This window comes from Rhinolophus sinicus, linkage group LG03 (genome assembly GCF_036562045.2).
Source record: "Rhinolophus sinicus isolate RSC01 linkage group LG03, ASM3656204v1, whole genome shotgun sequence".
Classification (NCBI taxonomy): domain Eukaryota; kingdom Metazoa; phylum Chordata; class Mammalia; order Chiroptera; family Rhinolophidae; genus Rhinolophus; species Rhinolophus sinicus.
The window spans coordinates 178,144,349-178,157,916 of NC_133753.1; the positions used below are offsets into that span (position 1 = coordinate 178,144,349).

The 13,568-nt window shown below is 41.3% G+C and overlaps 1 protein-coding gene across 2 annotated transcripts in view; it reads right to left on the minus strand.

The window, feature by feature from the left end:
- Positions 1-1,432: 1,432 nt before the first annotated feature.
- NPR3 (natriuretic peptide receptor 3) overlaps positions 1,433-13,568 on the minus strand; it is a 73,555-nt gene continuing 61,419 nt past the window's right edge. The window contains exons 5-8 of one of the 2 annotated variants that reach the window (XM_019737286.2): positions 11,410-11,504; positions 9,592-9,727; positions 7,926-8,010; positions 1,433-6,879 (exon numbers count right to left, since the gene is read on the minus strand). In XM_019737286.2, the coding sequence (XP_019592845.1) occupies positions 6,768-6,879; positions 7,926-8,010; positions 9,592-9,727; positions 11,410-11,504 (428 nt within the window). In that variant the 3' untranslated portion in view covers positions 1,433-6,767. Of the gene's footprint in view, positions 6,880-7,925; positions 8,014-9,591; positions 9,728-11,409; positions 11,505-13,568 lie in introns of both variants that reach the window. The other variant, XM_019737285.2, reaches the window with a different exon arrangement.

Genomic DNA, 13,568 nt, shown 5'->3' on the forward strand with positions numbered 1-13,568 from the left:
TTAAATTACTGTTTTTTTTAAGACATGCAGCCATGGGTATCTCTCCCAATCCAAAAGTAGTTACTGGTGTCAGTCAGCCCCAGAAGTCCATGATTTCAGGTTACGGTGGGGCCCTAAATCAATGGCATTTGGAGCGCCCTAGGGCTCCTTCAAGGGACACCCCACCCCCGCCACTAGCCATGGTCACGAGGCATCTTTGGCCCATAGTGGAATGTTGGGTACACGTGAAGAAGTTCAGGAGGAGTGGGAAGGTAAAATGGGAGGTGGCAAGATTCAAGGAAGCCGTGGTTCCCAAGGTGATATGGGAAAATAGTGGGATAGTCTGTGTTATGGACTCAACATTTGTGTTCCCCTAAAATTCCTATGTTGAAGCCCAGTGTGGCTGGATTTGGAGATGGCATTTCTAAGGAAGTAATTAAGGTTACATGAGGTCATAAATGTCGGGCCCTGATCTAATAGGATTTGTGTCCTTATAAAAAGAGATACGAGAGATCCCTCCTTTTCTCCACCAACCAACCCCCCTTACCCCCTGCCCACCTCCAACACACAAGCAGGAAAAGCCATGTGAGGGTACAGTGAGAAGGCAGCGTCTACAAGTCAGGAAGAAAGCCCTCACCAGGCTCCAAATAGTCCAGAACTGTCAGAAATAAATGTCTGTTCTTTAAGCCCCGTAGTCTGTGGTATTTTGTTACAGCAGCACAAGTAGACTAAGACATCCTGTGTTTCCTGGATTTTCCTGGCCCACCCTTCATTCCTGCAGTGCCCCTCCACACCTTGCCCCCAGACCCCACTCCCACCCCCAACCCCCAGCTCAGCATCCTGCTGCAGAATCTTCTCAAACACTGGCCCCCAGTGGGAGTGGCTGTAGTATTGTCAGGTCACCTCTTTGGTGGTGGCAGCCACAGCAGGACCCAGGGAACACTGCTCCAACCGTGAGAATCGCCATGTGTTTCTGGGGCTTAAAATAAACCAGGAGTAACATCCCACATAGTGAAGCAACTTTTTACAACCCAGAGGCAACTGGGGATGCTTGAGGCTGGTTAGTCCGCTTAGCACGCCGCTCTTCAGAGTGACTAAACTAACTTAGGGCCTCTTCCAAGTGGGTAAGGGACATCATCACGATGAGTCAGTGAGGCCAGCTGTGTGACTATGTGGTATTCTCAAACTGTGGAGACTCAAGGTAATAGTATTCATGAAGATTTCGTCCCTTGCCTGCCCCTCATTTTAATGTTAACAATATGTTCTTATTCCTGAAAATTTGCCTTTGCGGGGCAGAAATACTTGAGTTCCTTCATAGGTACAATTGAAACAATGAAGTTCCTCACACCCACTGGTTGACCTTTTGTTTAAGCTCATCCTAGAACAGTAAGACCTCAGAGAACGTGGATATGTGCAGCGTATGGTGCTTGAATTATAAGCAGAAAAGGCTTCCTGTGGGATGTATTTTTTAATGAGAACACATTGTTATACTGTGAGCATATGGCATTCTTGCTTAATAGAAACATTTACAAGAACACATACACATTTATATCCAAACACCAAATGAAGTAGATACTTTAAATGATCAGTTTGCACCAGAAATAAAATATATTATACAAAACAGGGGTTATATCCACAGTCATTAATTCTCATTTTCTACACAACACAACAATAAATTAAATCACATTATATGCAGATAGTTCTACTTACATTACAATAATAAACTGTATGTAGCTTGTGCAGCTTTTACTTTTCTACCAGACTCATGGTAGGTTTGTATGGTTTGGTAGTCTTATATTTAACTTAACAATGACTAGTACGGCCCAGAAGACAAGGGCTGCAGAAGTAACCCTCCACAGTGTGTATACCCTGCCCACTTGGATTCACCTATGCACCGTGCACAGGAAACAAATCTCAGAGTCCCGTGACCCTGCAAAAAGGTCTGCAAACTCAGCAAGCATCTCCAGACAGCACCTCATTGCTGTCTTGTAAAGTAAGACACACCACACGGAACATTTTCAGACCTTGGCACCGAATAATAACTAGGACATCCTGTTTCAAAATCCAAATTTGCCTGTTTCTCAATCTTCTCTGCCCAATTACTATGTGCTATGACAGCTTTGTCCTCCGAGCAAATGCAAAACAATTTGGTAGGCTGTGCTGTGACTTACACTTGATGAATGAGCCCTTTATTCTTCGTTGCATAAAAACTTAGGTCTCGAAACACGTGAGTCAAAGCAATGCAGCATTTTTGCTAACTCTTAATTCTGCTTGTTCAAATCTCTCCCCTGGGAATCATCCCACACCTGATACATCAGAGAGCTCATATAACATATGGATGTTTACTTCTGAGACTCGGCTCCCACTGAAACCCTCCCCGTGTTTGAAGTCGCTTAAAACACGAACATCAACCTCATCAGCTGGTTTAGAATTGCTTCGCCTTTGGTATGAATTAACATTAGTGGTTAATGAGAAATTTGAACAAACTCCAATCCAGCACCTTTTGAAAGTCATTTTAATCCTAGAGTCTGGCTGTGGGGTACGCCTGCAAGAGCTATTTGTGAGATTGGCATGCTGAAAACCAAAGCCAGGCTTGTTGGAGGCTATGCACATCACAGGCTTGAACTAACCCCGAGAGCGTGTGCGGTCAAGTTAACTAAGGGTTCTGATCAAAAGCCAGCTGCATTCTTACAGTCGGCACCGTTCTGTCTTCTTTCCCTCTGAGGAAGTATGGAGGTCCCACTACAAGTTTCTGCCTGACTGGGCAAGATGCTGACACATCTCTGGTGCCATGATGGATGGGGAATGAGGATGGGGAATGGATGGTGAAAGGGGTGGTAAAGCTTGCACGTGTACCCTCTTCAGTTTATTTTGGAGAACCGAGTTCCTGATTCCTCTTTTTGGGTGTGGCCCAAGCCCCTTGCTGAGGCTGGCTGTTGAAGAGGGACTAAGTTATTGGTTATTCTGTAGTTCTGAAGAGCAACTGAAAAAAGCAACAGATCCCCCTGGACACCACCATCTCCAATTCTCTCTGCTGCCTCACTACCCCTAAAACATATTCCATGCTTACAGACAGTTGCAGCTTTTTTCACTGAAGAAGTTCAGTTTATTATCAGCTTCCTCATGAAGCACTGAACCACAGGGCATAACTAAACGAAACTCAGAAACATAGATCAAGGAGCCTAATTTTGGTCGGATTTGGATTTATGACTGCATCCACTCAGCATCTAAGTTCTTTGTATCCCAAGAAACATAGGTATGTGTTCCTTTCAGTTTATAAATACTCCCTTAATATGTACCAGTAGCATAATATTGTATTTGGTCTCCTAAACAGACTTCCACAAATAGCCACTGTATCCTCACTCAGAAGGTGATGCCACTGGAACCTACTTTCTGGATTCCTGCCACTGTCTGTGTGAGAGCTAGCCAATGGCCTTCATTTCACTGCCAGTGGCATCTCGTACACTCCCCCAAATGAGCGGCAACCAGAAGGAAAGTAGTAAACTAGAGGCAAAGAAGGCACAGGTGCCTTGAAGAAGTTTATGACCCTAGAAGCCTGTGAATAGGGAGAAGTGTCTGGACATAGACTTTGAACTTTAAGGAAGAGGAGAAGAGGAGGCATTCCCTTTCCATCCATTGCTCCCCTCTCTCCATTACGCGTTGCTTCTGAAATTTAAACAACTATTTCAAAGCCTGTGGAACCATGTCTGCGGTTCAGGAAAGGACAAGCTAATGGTTCTTCTGAGAAAATATAATGTTTACAGGGGTTTCCTTGCAGACCCTGTGGTCAGTCTGGGGGAAACGACTCACTCTATACGGAAAGTGCTTTCTGGATAGAAGTGATCATGTGGAGAAAGCTTTTGTTTCTGAGTCCAGGGGGAAAAAGTCTAAGATGACAATGATGACCATAAAACCTACAATTAGTTCTAACACCATGAGTGTATACAAGAAGTATATACTCATTTTGACCTTTATCAATGTCGGCTGATGTTTGGCCAGTTAAGAAAATACTGATAAAGTATCCCTTTTTAAATCTGAGCACCCTAAAGATTTATAGAACGATGTAAGAACTAAAGCCCTGTTTATTTGACTGTATGATACGTGGCTGCTGGCAAAGTAGGAAGGACGGGTTGTCTGAGATGTTGCTTAGCAGTTAGGAACTTAAAGCCCAAGTTATAATCTCCACAGGTCCTAACCCAGGGTAACCTTAGGCCAAACACTTACACTTTCAGTAAAGATTTCCAACTTTCTAGAGTTTTCAAAACTTAACAGAGTTTTGGTAACTCATATGATGGTTTCAAGGCAGAAAGAATAGACAACTGACAGGTAAATAAGCGATCAATCTTAAGAACCTTAGGATTGCTTTAAGACTGGAAGAGAATGGCATCCACATATGAGAAACCTCGTGATTTGTTCTGCCATTTTTAAAAGACTAAATGCCTGCTTAGTTTTACGATTTTATCTGGGGATATAATATCTAGTTTAGAACTATTCCTCTACTTAAAGTAGAAATAAAAGATATTTACTTTAAAAATGTTAGAGTTAACATTGGGCCCCTATGTAGATTCTAGAAAGGTTAGAAAGGTTTATACCCAAAGACTGTAACCAGGTAGAGTGTTTTCCTCCTGCAATAAGCACATAGGCTCGAAATTTAAATGTTTTTTATAAACACAAGATAAAAGAAAATGAATGTCTCTAAAATATACGGAAAACAGCACTGAAAAGTAAAAATGAGAGAGAAATAAGCTCTCAATTGACAAAGATAAAACGGATGCAAACCTTCTATTCCGTTTTCACTTTGAGGAGTCCTGAGCTGTTAAATGCTTTGCTTTCCTGGGTTTTACTTCCAAAACTCTCTTCCTACATTAGAATTTCTAGAGCTTGCCTTTTTGGCCTTCTTTATCCGTCCTTTTTTGAATTCAGCACTTTTTCCTTTGTATCCAACATGGAGAACTACAATATAGTTGTTTCAGTTGGTCATAGTTCATTCTTTGATCACGTTCTCCAGCTGCCTGCATTCCATTTTTAAACAATAAAGCAGACGTGTACCTCATAGAAATAATCCATTCCCTTTGACTGGCTGAAGTGGGAGTGACAGAGGCAGACTTCTCCAGGGAAGCGAGCTGAGGCCGACTTCCAAGACACTCAGCTTTCACTCACTCTGCCTCCTGCGTTACCTGTGTGAATTATCACTTCCTTTACTACCAAAGAATTGCTCCAACTGCTCTATTATCCTCCCTACCCATGGTCTTTTATAAACATCAATGTAATTTTTAAGACTATTTTGTTTTCCAGATGCTCAAAATGTTATCAAGGACCTAGTGACATAATTACAAAATGCTGTGCTAATCCAGCCACTTCACATTCTTCCCTCACTGCCTATTTTCTCCACAAATTAGCAATGAAAGTGGCAACCTGGATTTAAATCTATGTGCAGAGTACTGGGTGCAAAGTAGGCATTCAGTACATACTTATTCAACTTTGTCCAAATTCCTTACATCCACCCCCAACCCACTGTTACGTGGGTGATTAGTAGATGACGACAAAACTTTATGGAGCTCACTGAAAGGGAATATGAAGGCTATTTACATTCCCTCCTGTAACCAAAATCTTCACTGTAAATTTCAGTGAAGTGTCATGTGTGAATTTTTGTTTTTAATTCATCATTTCTGTGCTGACTGTCAAGTTCTAACTCTATAAAGTTCTTGTTGAGGAAAAAGGGTTGCCTCCCTTTGTAAAGTCCTACTTAATTCTAGTAAATTTCACCCTTGATCCTAAAACTCATCATTTGGCCAGAATTGGAAGGGTTCTCGCTCTAAAATAGCTTGGATTTAATACAGGTAAATCGATGTACTCCTGTAGTCTGTAATCTCAATACATTTCTAGATCTCTGTAATTAAAGCAGCAATTTGCATTTCGATATGGCCAAGGGAAGAGGGAAACAGAGAAAAAGAGAAGCATCTTTCATCATTGTTGGTTTGTTGTACACTTTACCCAGGTCTTTAAAATATAAGTGAAATTTAATCTTCAAAATGAAAAAATAGACACATTTTCTAATAGCAAAATATATGATTAAAATACTTAAAAAAAAAAGTTAGTGTGAAATAGGGCTTTTTTACATTAAAAAATGAAATATTTTAGATTTGCTTTTCTTGTATAAGTCCTCTTATCTCATGAATAGTTACAACTGTCCAGAGCAGCTTTTATGAGACACTGAAGGAGACAGGGAGAAAATCCTTTTTCAAGATACGAAGTCAGGACCTGAATGTATACACTGGACAGAGCCGCCCTCAACCTCAAATCGGCCTGCCAGCACTAGAGAAAGGAGCGCGGTTATTTCCAACCTTGAGATTTTTCATTCTATTTTCCTCTTCTTGGGTGTTAAATTCTTTCCAAGAATATTCTACTTGTAAAAATGATTTTATTCTAGCTATAAAACATTTCATTTAAGAAAACCACATTTTATAGCTTTGTGTGAAATGCCCCCAAAAGCCATCAAGACATGGAGACATCAGATTTTCAAAACATAAATCTAATCATATGCCCTTGAAACAGTATGAATATTTAACAGAGTGACGTTATAGTCTTACATTTGTTTGTCATGAGATGAAAGACGGGGGGGCATATGGTGATTAATAATAGTTCCTGAGCTTCTAAAGAAATTTTACAACAAAATGACTAACTGCTTAAAAGAATGAATTCTTCAAGAGCACCCCTTCTGTTCCATTGATGTCTTTCACTCCATCAATCTCCTTAGAGAATCTCAGGCCGAAAGAAAAGCCTTCCTTTTAAGCCACTGAAAAATGGGATCTAATGGAATCTTCCCGTAACTCCCGATGTTTTCCAACGTTACGTTCTTCTTGCTGGTTTCGCCTCTCAATGGTTATTCTGTATTTCTTCCTGGGTAAAGAGAAAGTGAATGTAGTAATAAAACCTCACTTGGCTTCAAACTACTATGGTTTCTCTTACAAAGAATGCCCTCAAGGGACATCTGGGTTTGGGTTGATAAATGAGAAGTGACAGAATATGAAATCCTGGTCAAAGATTAAAGTAGTGTGCCCCAAGGCGTTATGCCCTTATTCAAGGAGGAAAATTGGCCTGCTTTCCAAAATGCCATAGAACAAGCCTTCCCCTTCTTCCCTGGGCGCCTGGTGGGTTAAGTCTTGTCTATTCTGCCACAGAAGCTCTCCCCAACTCCCAGGATATGCCCTAGATAAAGATCAGGTTAAGTGTACTGTGACCAGAGGAACAGTAAGACAATTGTTCCCACAAAGAGCCACATACACCCAGAATTACATTTCCATGCAGAAATGAAGAAATCATGGTCTAATGACTTAAGAATAAGCCACAAACTCAGTCACTGAAAGGTACAAAGGAATGGACCCTCCTCCTGGTGCAGAACTATCAGTATCTCAGACACACAGAAATATTACAATTTTACAAGTCTTAGGGCTTAGTCACAGCGGTAACTAAGTGTGTAGGTTCTCCAAATACTGAGCACAGAGCAACCTGAGAGCACAGCCTGCTCAGAGCTCCCTCCTCCTCTTCAGGAGAAGCCAGGCACCTATCTGAACTGGAGGAAGCCTGAGAATGGGGTAACAGTTCTCCTTTGTCCAGATTCCCTCTCCACTTACACATTTGGTGGGTCATGGGAGTTGGGGTGAGAATATTTGTGATGAAAGGATAGCAGCTACTCTGTGGCTGACACTGTGTGTGTGTGGCAGGGGGCGGGGGACACAATATAAACACCTGCCCCACTCCCTCGTAATGCTAGCCCACCGACCACCAAACCAGGGATCACACCAAAAGATGGCTTTGTTCTTCTAACCGCCATGCTTTTGGGGTAAGAGCAAGATATACACACATCACAGGAAGGATCATGCAAAGACAAGTGACAAAGGCAAGAAAGTAGAGTGAATTTTTAAACCCTATAAAGAGGTCCTAACCTGAAAAAGTAGAAGGCCATTAGCAAACCAGCTCCTAGTAAGGCTCCCACTACAATTCCTGTCACTGCTGATTCTTCTAGGCCACCTGCTTGAAAAAGAAACATAGATAATCAGAGTTCATTTTGAGAAACAGAAATGTCTCATTCTAACTTTTCGTTCATTGAAAAGTTTCGTTCATTGGAAGGTATTTCTCAATTTCCCACTTGAGGCAAATTTTGCTTTCTTTCTAAGAAAGATTTTCTAGGGGATCCTGCTTCTCCCCCTTCCCCCCACCCCTCCCCAAGTGCAAAGCATATAAGAAAGTACTAGGTGAACAAACACACCGCTACAAGAGAGTGAGCAAAATGGGAATAAAGCAGGTTCAAGAAGGATTTGAGGAAAACTGGAAACTGAAGTTTTCAGATTTATCCACATTTCTTGGAATTTAGTCAGAGAAGGCAACTGGACAGATATGGGCCTGACCCAGCACTTCACAGATGGATGGTGACACTTCAAAGTGCTGGAAGATTTGGTGAAAAATTCATTGGGTTAATGTTCTGTTTTTAGATGTTCTCTCACCAAAGCCAGAGTTTCATGTCAAAATGTCCTATATAGCTTTGTGAAAATGTGAGTAACCATTGGAAACAATCGAGTTCAGTGGCGTCCCAGTTACTATATAAAAATGATAAATAGCTTATTTATAGAGAGTTCAGGGCACAGCCTTTAATGCATGATCTTATTTAATCCTTAAAATAGTCCTAAGAGTTTGGGACATCTCCTTTGTTTTACATACGGGAAAACCGAAGTGAGGCTTACAGAAGTGAAGGAATGCTCCTGGGCTCACAAAACAAGGAAGTGACAAGGGTGGGACTTCAAGCCCAATAACTCCAGAGATTGTGTTCTTAACACATTTGTGCCGTACTGCTTCCTGTAATTATTGCATACACAAAAATACCCCATAGTTTGAAGGCTGTTCCCAAAACATAATGTGCATACATATCTTAGCCTAAAGTGACCAACTGGCCTGAAGGACACATATTCGCTTTGTTCTCCCTCACTAGCTTATAAAAGGGTCTTCCTAAAGCAATGATTTCCAACAATTTTCCTATTTGCAAGTTCCTTAAAGAATGTCCAACTTGCTTCAATAGTTATGACAGACTTTAAAGAACAGACTTTACATTTATTTGCCAAGTTGTAAATTTGTAGGTGTCTAAGGGACATCATGTGTTTGGTTCTGAGGGGTAGGAGGCTAGCCACAAACTTTGAAAATTAGAATAAGACTTGTTACAAGAGATGACTGAGTGAGTGATGTCTAGTGTGTAACATATTGATTTCCCCTAAAAGGGTAAACCTCAAGTACTGAATGTCATTCACTTACTCATCTCTCGTGGTGACTCGCACTCGGATTTTCAAAGTTTGCTTTTGGTAAGGTTATAATAAGAGGTGTAAAAATAGGGAGAAGCCTTTTACCAGTTTGGAAAAGGATGGAAGAGAGAAGAAAGATGTAGAATCCTCTGATGAAGGCGGGACACCAGTTTATGAATTGTTCCCCTGGGTTTTGCCACATCAGAAAAAGAAATCTGAACGTTCAGAATATGAGCTCCTGGACACTGCCTGTCTTTTAAGCTTGCATTATACTGATATTATAGATGAAGCAGCACAGAGCAAATTAAGTCTCTAAACTTACATGATTTGCAAGGAGAGCTGTTTGTGTGCTCCACAATTCTGGTTTCATCTATTCTCAGTTTTAAAGGTCCCCAAGGATATTTGACGTTGGGCCGCATTTCAAAACGACCTTCTTTTCCGAAGTAGTCACCAATAACCTATATAAGGGCAAAAAACAAATATACAAACTGAAAGGTCAAAGTTAGTTCTAGGTTGGTACAAAAGTAATTGCAGTTTAAATGGTTGGGAAAAAATGCATAGGGTGGGCTACCCTACTGTTCACTCTGACCATATGGTGTGTTTCTGAGAATTTTCTAAGTCAAATTTGCAGTCACCAATGGTGCTCTTAAGGTGAGCATAATTGAGAGAGAACTGTGGCTCCTCAAGGCAAGAAAAGTGGCCATAGAGAAAACACTAATCTTAGGACTCATGGCCTTTCCCTGGCTTATCGGAGAGGCTGCTGCTCCACCATCTGCCACAGAGCAGCCCACGCAGTCGGCCATTTTGTAAGGCCCTAGTTACTTTCAGGGCTGTAAGAGAAAGTCAGGGTCCATCTTATACTTAGGTTAAGCATATTACAGGTACATGGCCTCACTCCACTCAATCAGCTCGACATGTAATTATAGCATTAAAGAGTATCTTTTAGGAACTTCCTGTTTTACCCTCCTCTAGTTGGAAAGCTATTTATTCCCCATCCTGACTTCGGGGTTTACACTCTCCTTGCTGACGAATTTACCCTATTTGCACCCCCGTTTCTAGGCTGAACTCTCTTTTTCAATTGGTTCCTCTGGCCCCCCGAAAAATCAGTATCCTTTTACGGCTCAGTTCAAGGTTCTCCCTCAGTTTCTCCTTTAAATGACTGTTTCATTAGCTACCCGAACCCTGGTCTAGAAATACCTTCCCACCAGATTCTCAAGATAGGTTTCTCTTTTGTCCAGTATAATGCTGCTAAGTAGCCTGTGACATGTTTTCCCCTCTCTGTCCTGAAGGAGGCCCAACAAGCTCTCACAGGCTGTTTCATGTCATAGCAAAAAGAATTCTAGATAATCACCAAAATATAACAATCACTGGCATGTACTGGAAACTTACCAAGTACTTTACACACATTCACTCCTGAATCCTCACAATGACCTTATAATAGACAATTACTATCCACCTTTTACAGAGGGAGAGACTAGAATATACACGCGACCCAGACCACGCCACGTAGCATTATTTGACGTGAAACACTGCATATTTGTATATCTTCACTTATATCTTCATCAGTTAAAGTTTGTATAATACTTTTCCAGGTTTCATTGTATCTGGTGCTCACAATAATCATGTGGGATCAACAAGGAAGATATGATTTCCACATAACAGCCAAGGAAACTGAGGCAGAGGACTCACACCCCAGTAAGTGTCAGAGACTTATTGTTGTGTCCAGGGCACTCTTTTCTCTTCATGATGCTGTCCTGAAATTCCATCATATTTTGAAATTTAAACTCGTGACCAGCATGTAACCCCCCTCGAAAAATGTTTTTCAAATGTTCAGAGAGGAAATAAATATAGTTTCACTTTACCTTTCATCCGTTGATCCTTCCTGCATCTTAGGACTGAGATGTGATTCATGGTCATTTGAAAGGTAGGATTTCCCCATTTGGGATAAACATGGAACCATTTCCTGACGTCTTCTCTGATACCCCCAACCAGAAGTGAGCCCTCCCTACTTGGAAACTCCTGGGGTTTTGGCTCATTTTTATATGGAGGATGCCTTGGGGACTATTTGGACACCAATAAATACATTCCTTGGAATCTCAATAAGCAGAAGAGCAGCTGGCGCAGAGCCTCACTCCCTTACCTCCTGGGTGCCCGCTTCTGTGTCGGTCATGGCTATCACAGAGAAATCCCCATACCGGTCTCCGTTGGCATCTATGGATACCTGCCCAGCAATACCTAGAGGATGCGATGGGAAGAGCTCCAAGTCAGTTACTTAAAATACCTCTGTCTGCCAACAAAAACAAGAAAATGAATTGACAGGCTTTTTTAAACAAGCTCATGCCACAGGGAATCTCATCAGACACTGAGCATTTGTGTTGGCATTTGGAAAGACATTGTAATTTCATCTGTGTCTGCATTCCTAAATTCTTAACATTTCTCCATTTGAAAATGAAAAGAAAAAGAAATAAATGACCTTCTTTGGGGAATATGTTTTTAAAAAAAAAAAGAAGAAGAAAAAAAGATTAAGGCTAATCCTAAAAGCAGCGTGCTTATCCTAGAGTTTTGTATTAATTTAAAACAAAAACAAAACTGCCAAGATTGAGAAGTGGAGATGTGGTGTGTTCCTAGATTTCTCATGGGTTCGTATTATCACTGGACAAACATTATAAAAGAAAACCCATTCCAGGCCCTGGACTCGGTGATTGTGCGTTACTCTGGACTGTTTTGATGCACAGGAGAGCAGAGCGCCTGCCTCAAGGACCACAGGACCCAAGAGCTAAAGAAGGGCTAGTCTTTATCCCATGTGTGTTCATTTATTGTTTTGGTTTTGGTTTTGGGGTGGGTTTTTTTCCAGTTTTATCTAGATGCAATTGACATACATTACTATAGGAATTTCATGTGTACAGAATAAAGGTTTGACTTACATATATTGTGACATGATCACCACCATAACTATAGTTAACATCCATCATCTCACATAGATACAATAAATCATCCATTGTTTATCCAAATGTTTTCTAGGTGATTACTAGGTGCTGAAATTAATGCTTCCACTGAGGCAAAGATGAACTGGACACAGTCTCTGTACAAAAGAGAGGCAGCCTGCACTAGGGATTTAGCTTGTCGGCAGTGGAATCTGAAGGCTTGCATTTGAATCCCAGCTTTCACATTTACTAGCTCAGTGACCTTGAGCAAGGACTTAGCCCTCTGAGCCTCAGGCTGCCGGACTGGAAAAGTCATAACAGTACCTCCTTGCCAAGAGGCTGTTGAGGAGATGAAAGCACTTTCAAAACAGGTTTCAGAGAAGTTAGTTGTTTTCTTCTATTGTTATCACTACTATCGCTATGCCTGGAATCTGGGAGAGGACATCTGACGGTGCTCATACCACTCAGAGGGGGAGCTGGCCTATCTCGTTGGAGACTCAAGGAGGACTCAGTGAAAAAGCAGGGCTTTTATAGGAATGTTGCTGAGGCTGTGATCTGGACACGCAGCCATCCAGGAGGCATAAAGGCTAGCCTTGTTAATGTTCACAAAGGCACAGAGGCTGAAAGGGAGCAGGAGCCCATGAGGTTTTGGGGAGGTGGCCCGTGTGTACGGAAGGGATCAGTGAGATACTGTATAAGGCTGGAACAGACTGGCCAGAGCATGGAGAACCCTGAATGCCCACATGAAGGGCTTAACTTTGCTTTAGCTAGCAATGGTAACTCAGAGCAGCTAATCAATAAGAGCAAATATGTATCATTAGTTGATATTAAATATAGCTATACTGTAATTTTCGTTAAGTAATAGAGTGCATATGTCAGCCACATTCTGAGTAACTAAGGCTATTTGTTTTCTTTCATTTTAAATTGTGGCAGAGTACAGTGTAATTCTTAATTGACGTTTCCATTGATTTGGTTCTCTCCGGAAGTAAAATGAATGTCTGGGAAAAGGGATCCCAAGGGAAAGTTCCATCCTCAAGTGTGGTTTGGAGAGGGCAAGTATTTGGGTTTACTGTCCTTGGATTGTGGTTTGAAGGCCCGCTTATTTTTCCAGACTTTGGTCTACTTTGCCAGAAACAGAATGGAGTTACCTTTCATTTTGATGTTTTGTCTTCTTAATATAGACGGGTTACAAAGGATACACCTATCTCAAAGTTGTTTATCCTTGACAACATATACAACTTTCAAGTAATAAATGTCATTTTTTAACAATTGACTGATCTCCAAGCATAGTGGCTATCCAAAACCTTTTTTCATTCTGTTTACAGGAGTTTATGATGATGTGTTCTATAAGTGTTTTGCAGAGTATTTTATAAGA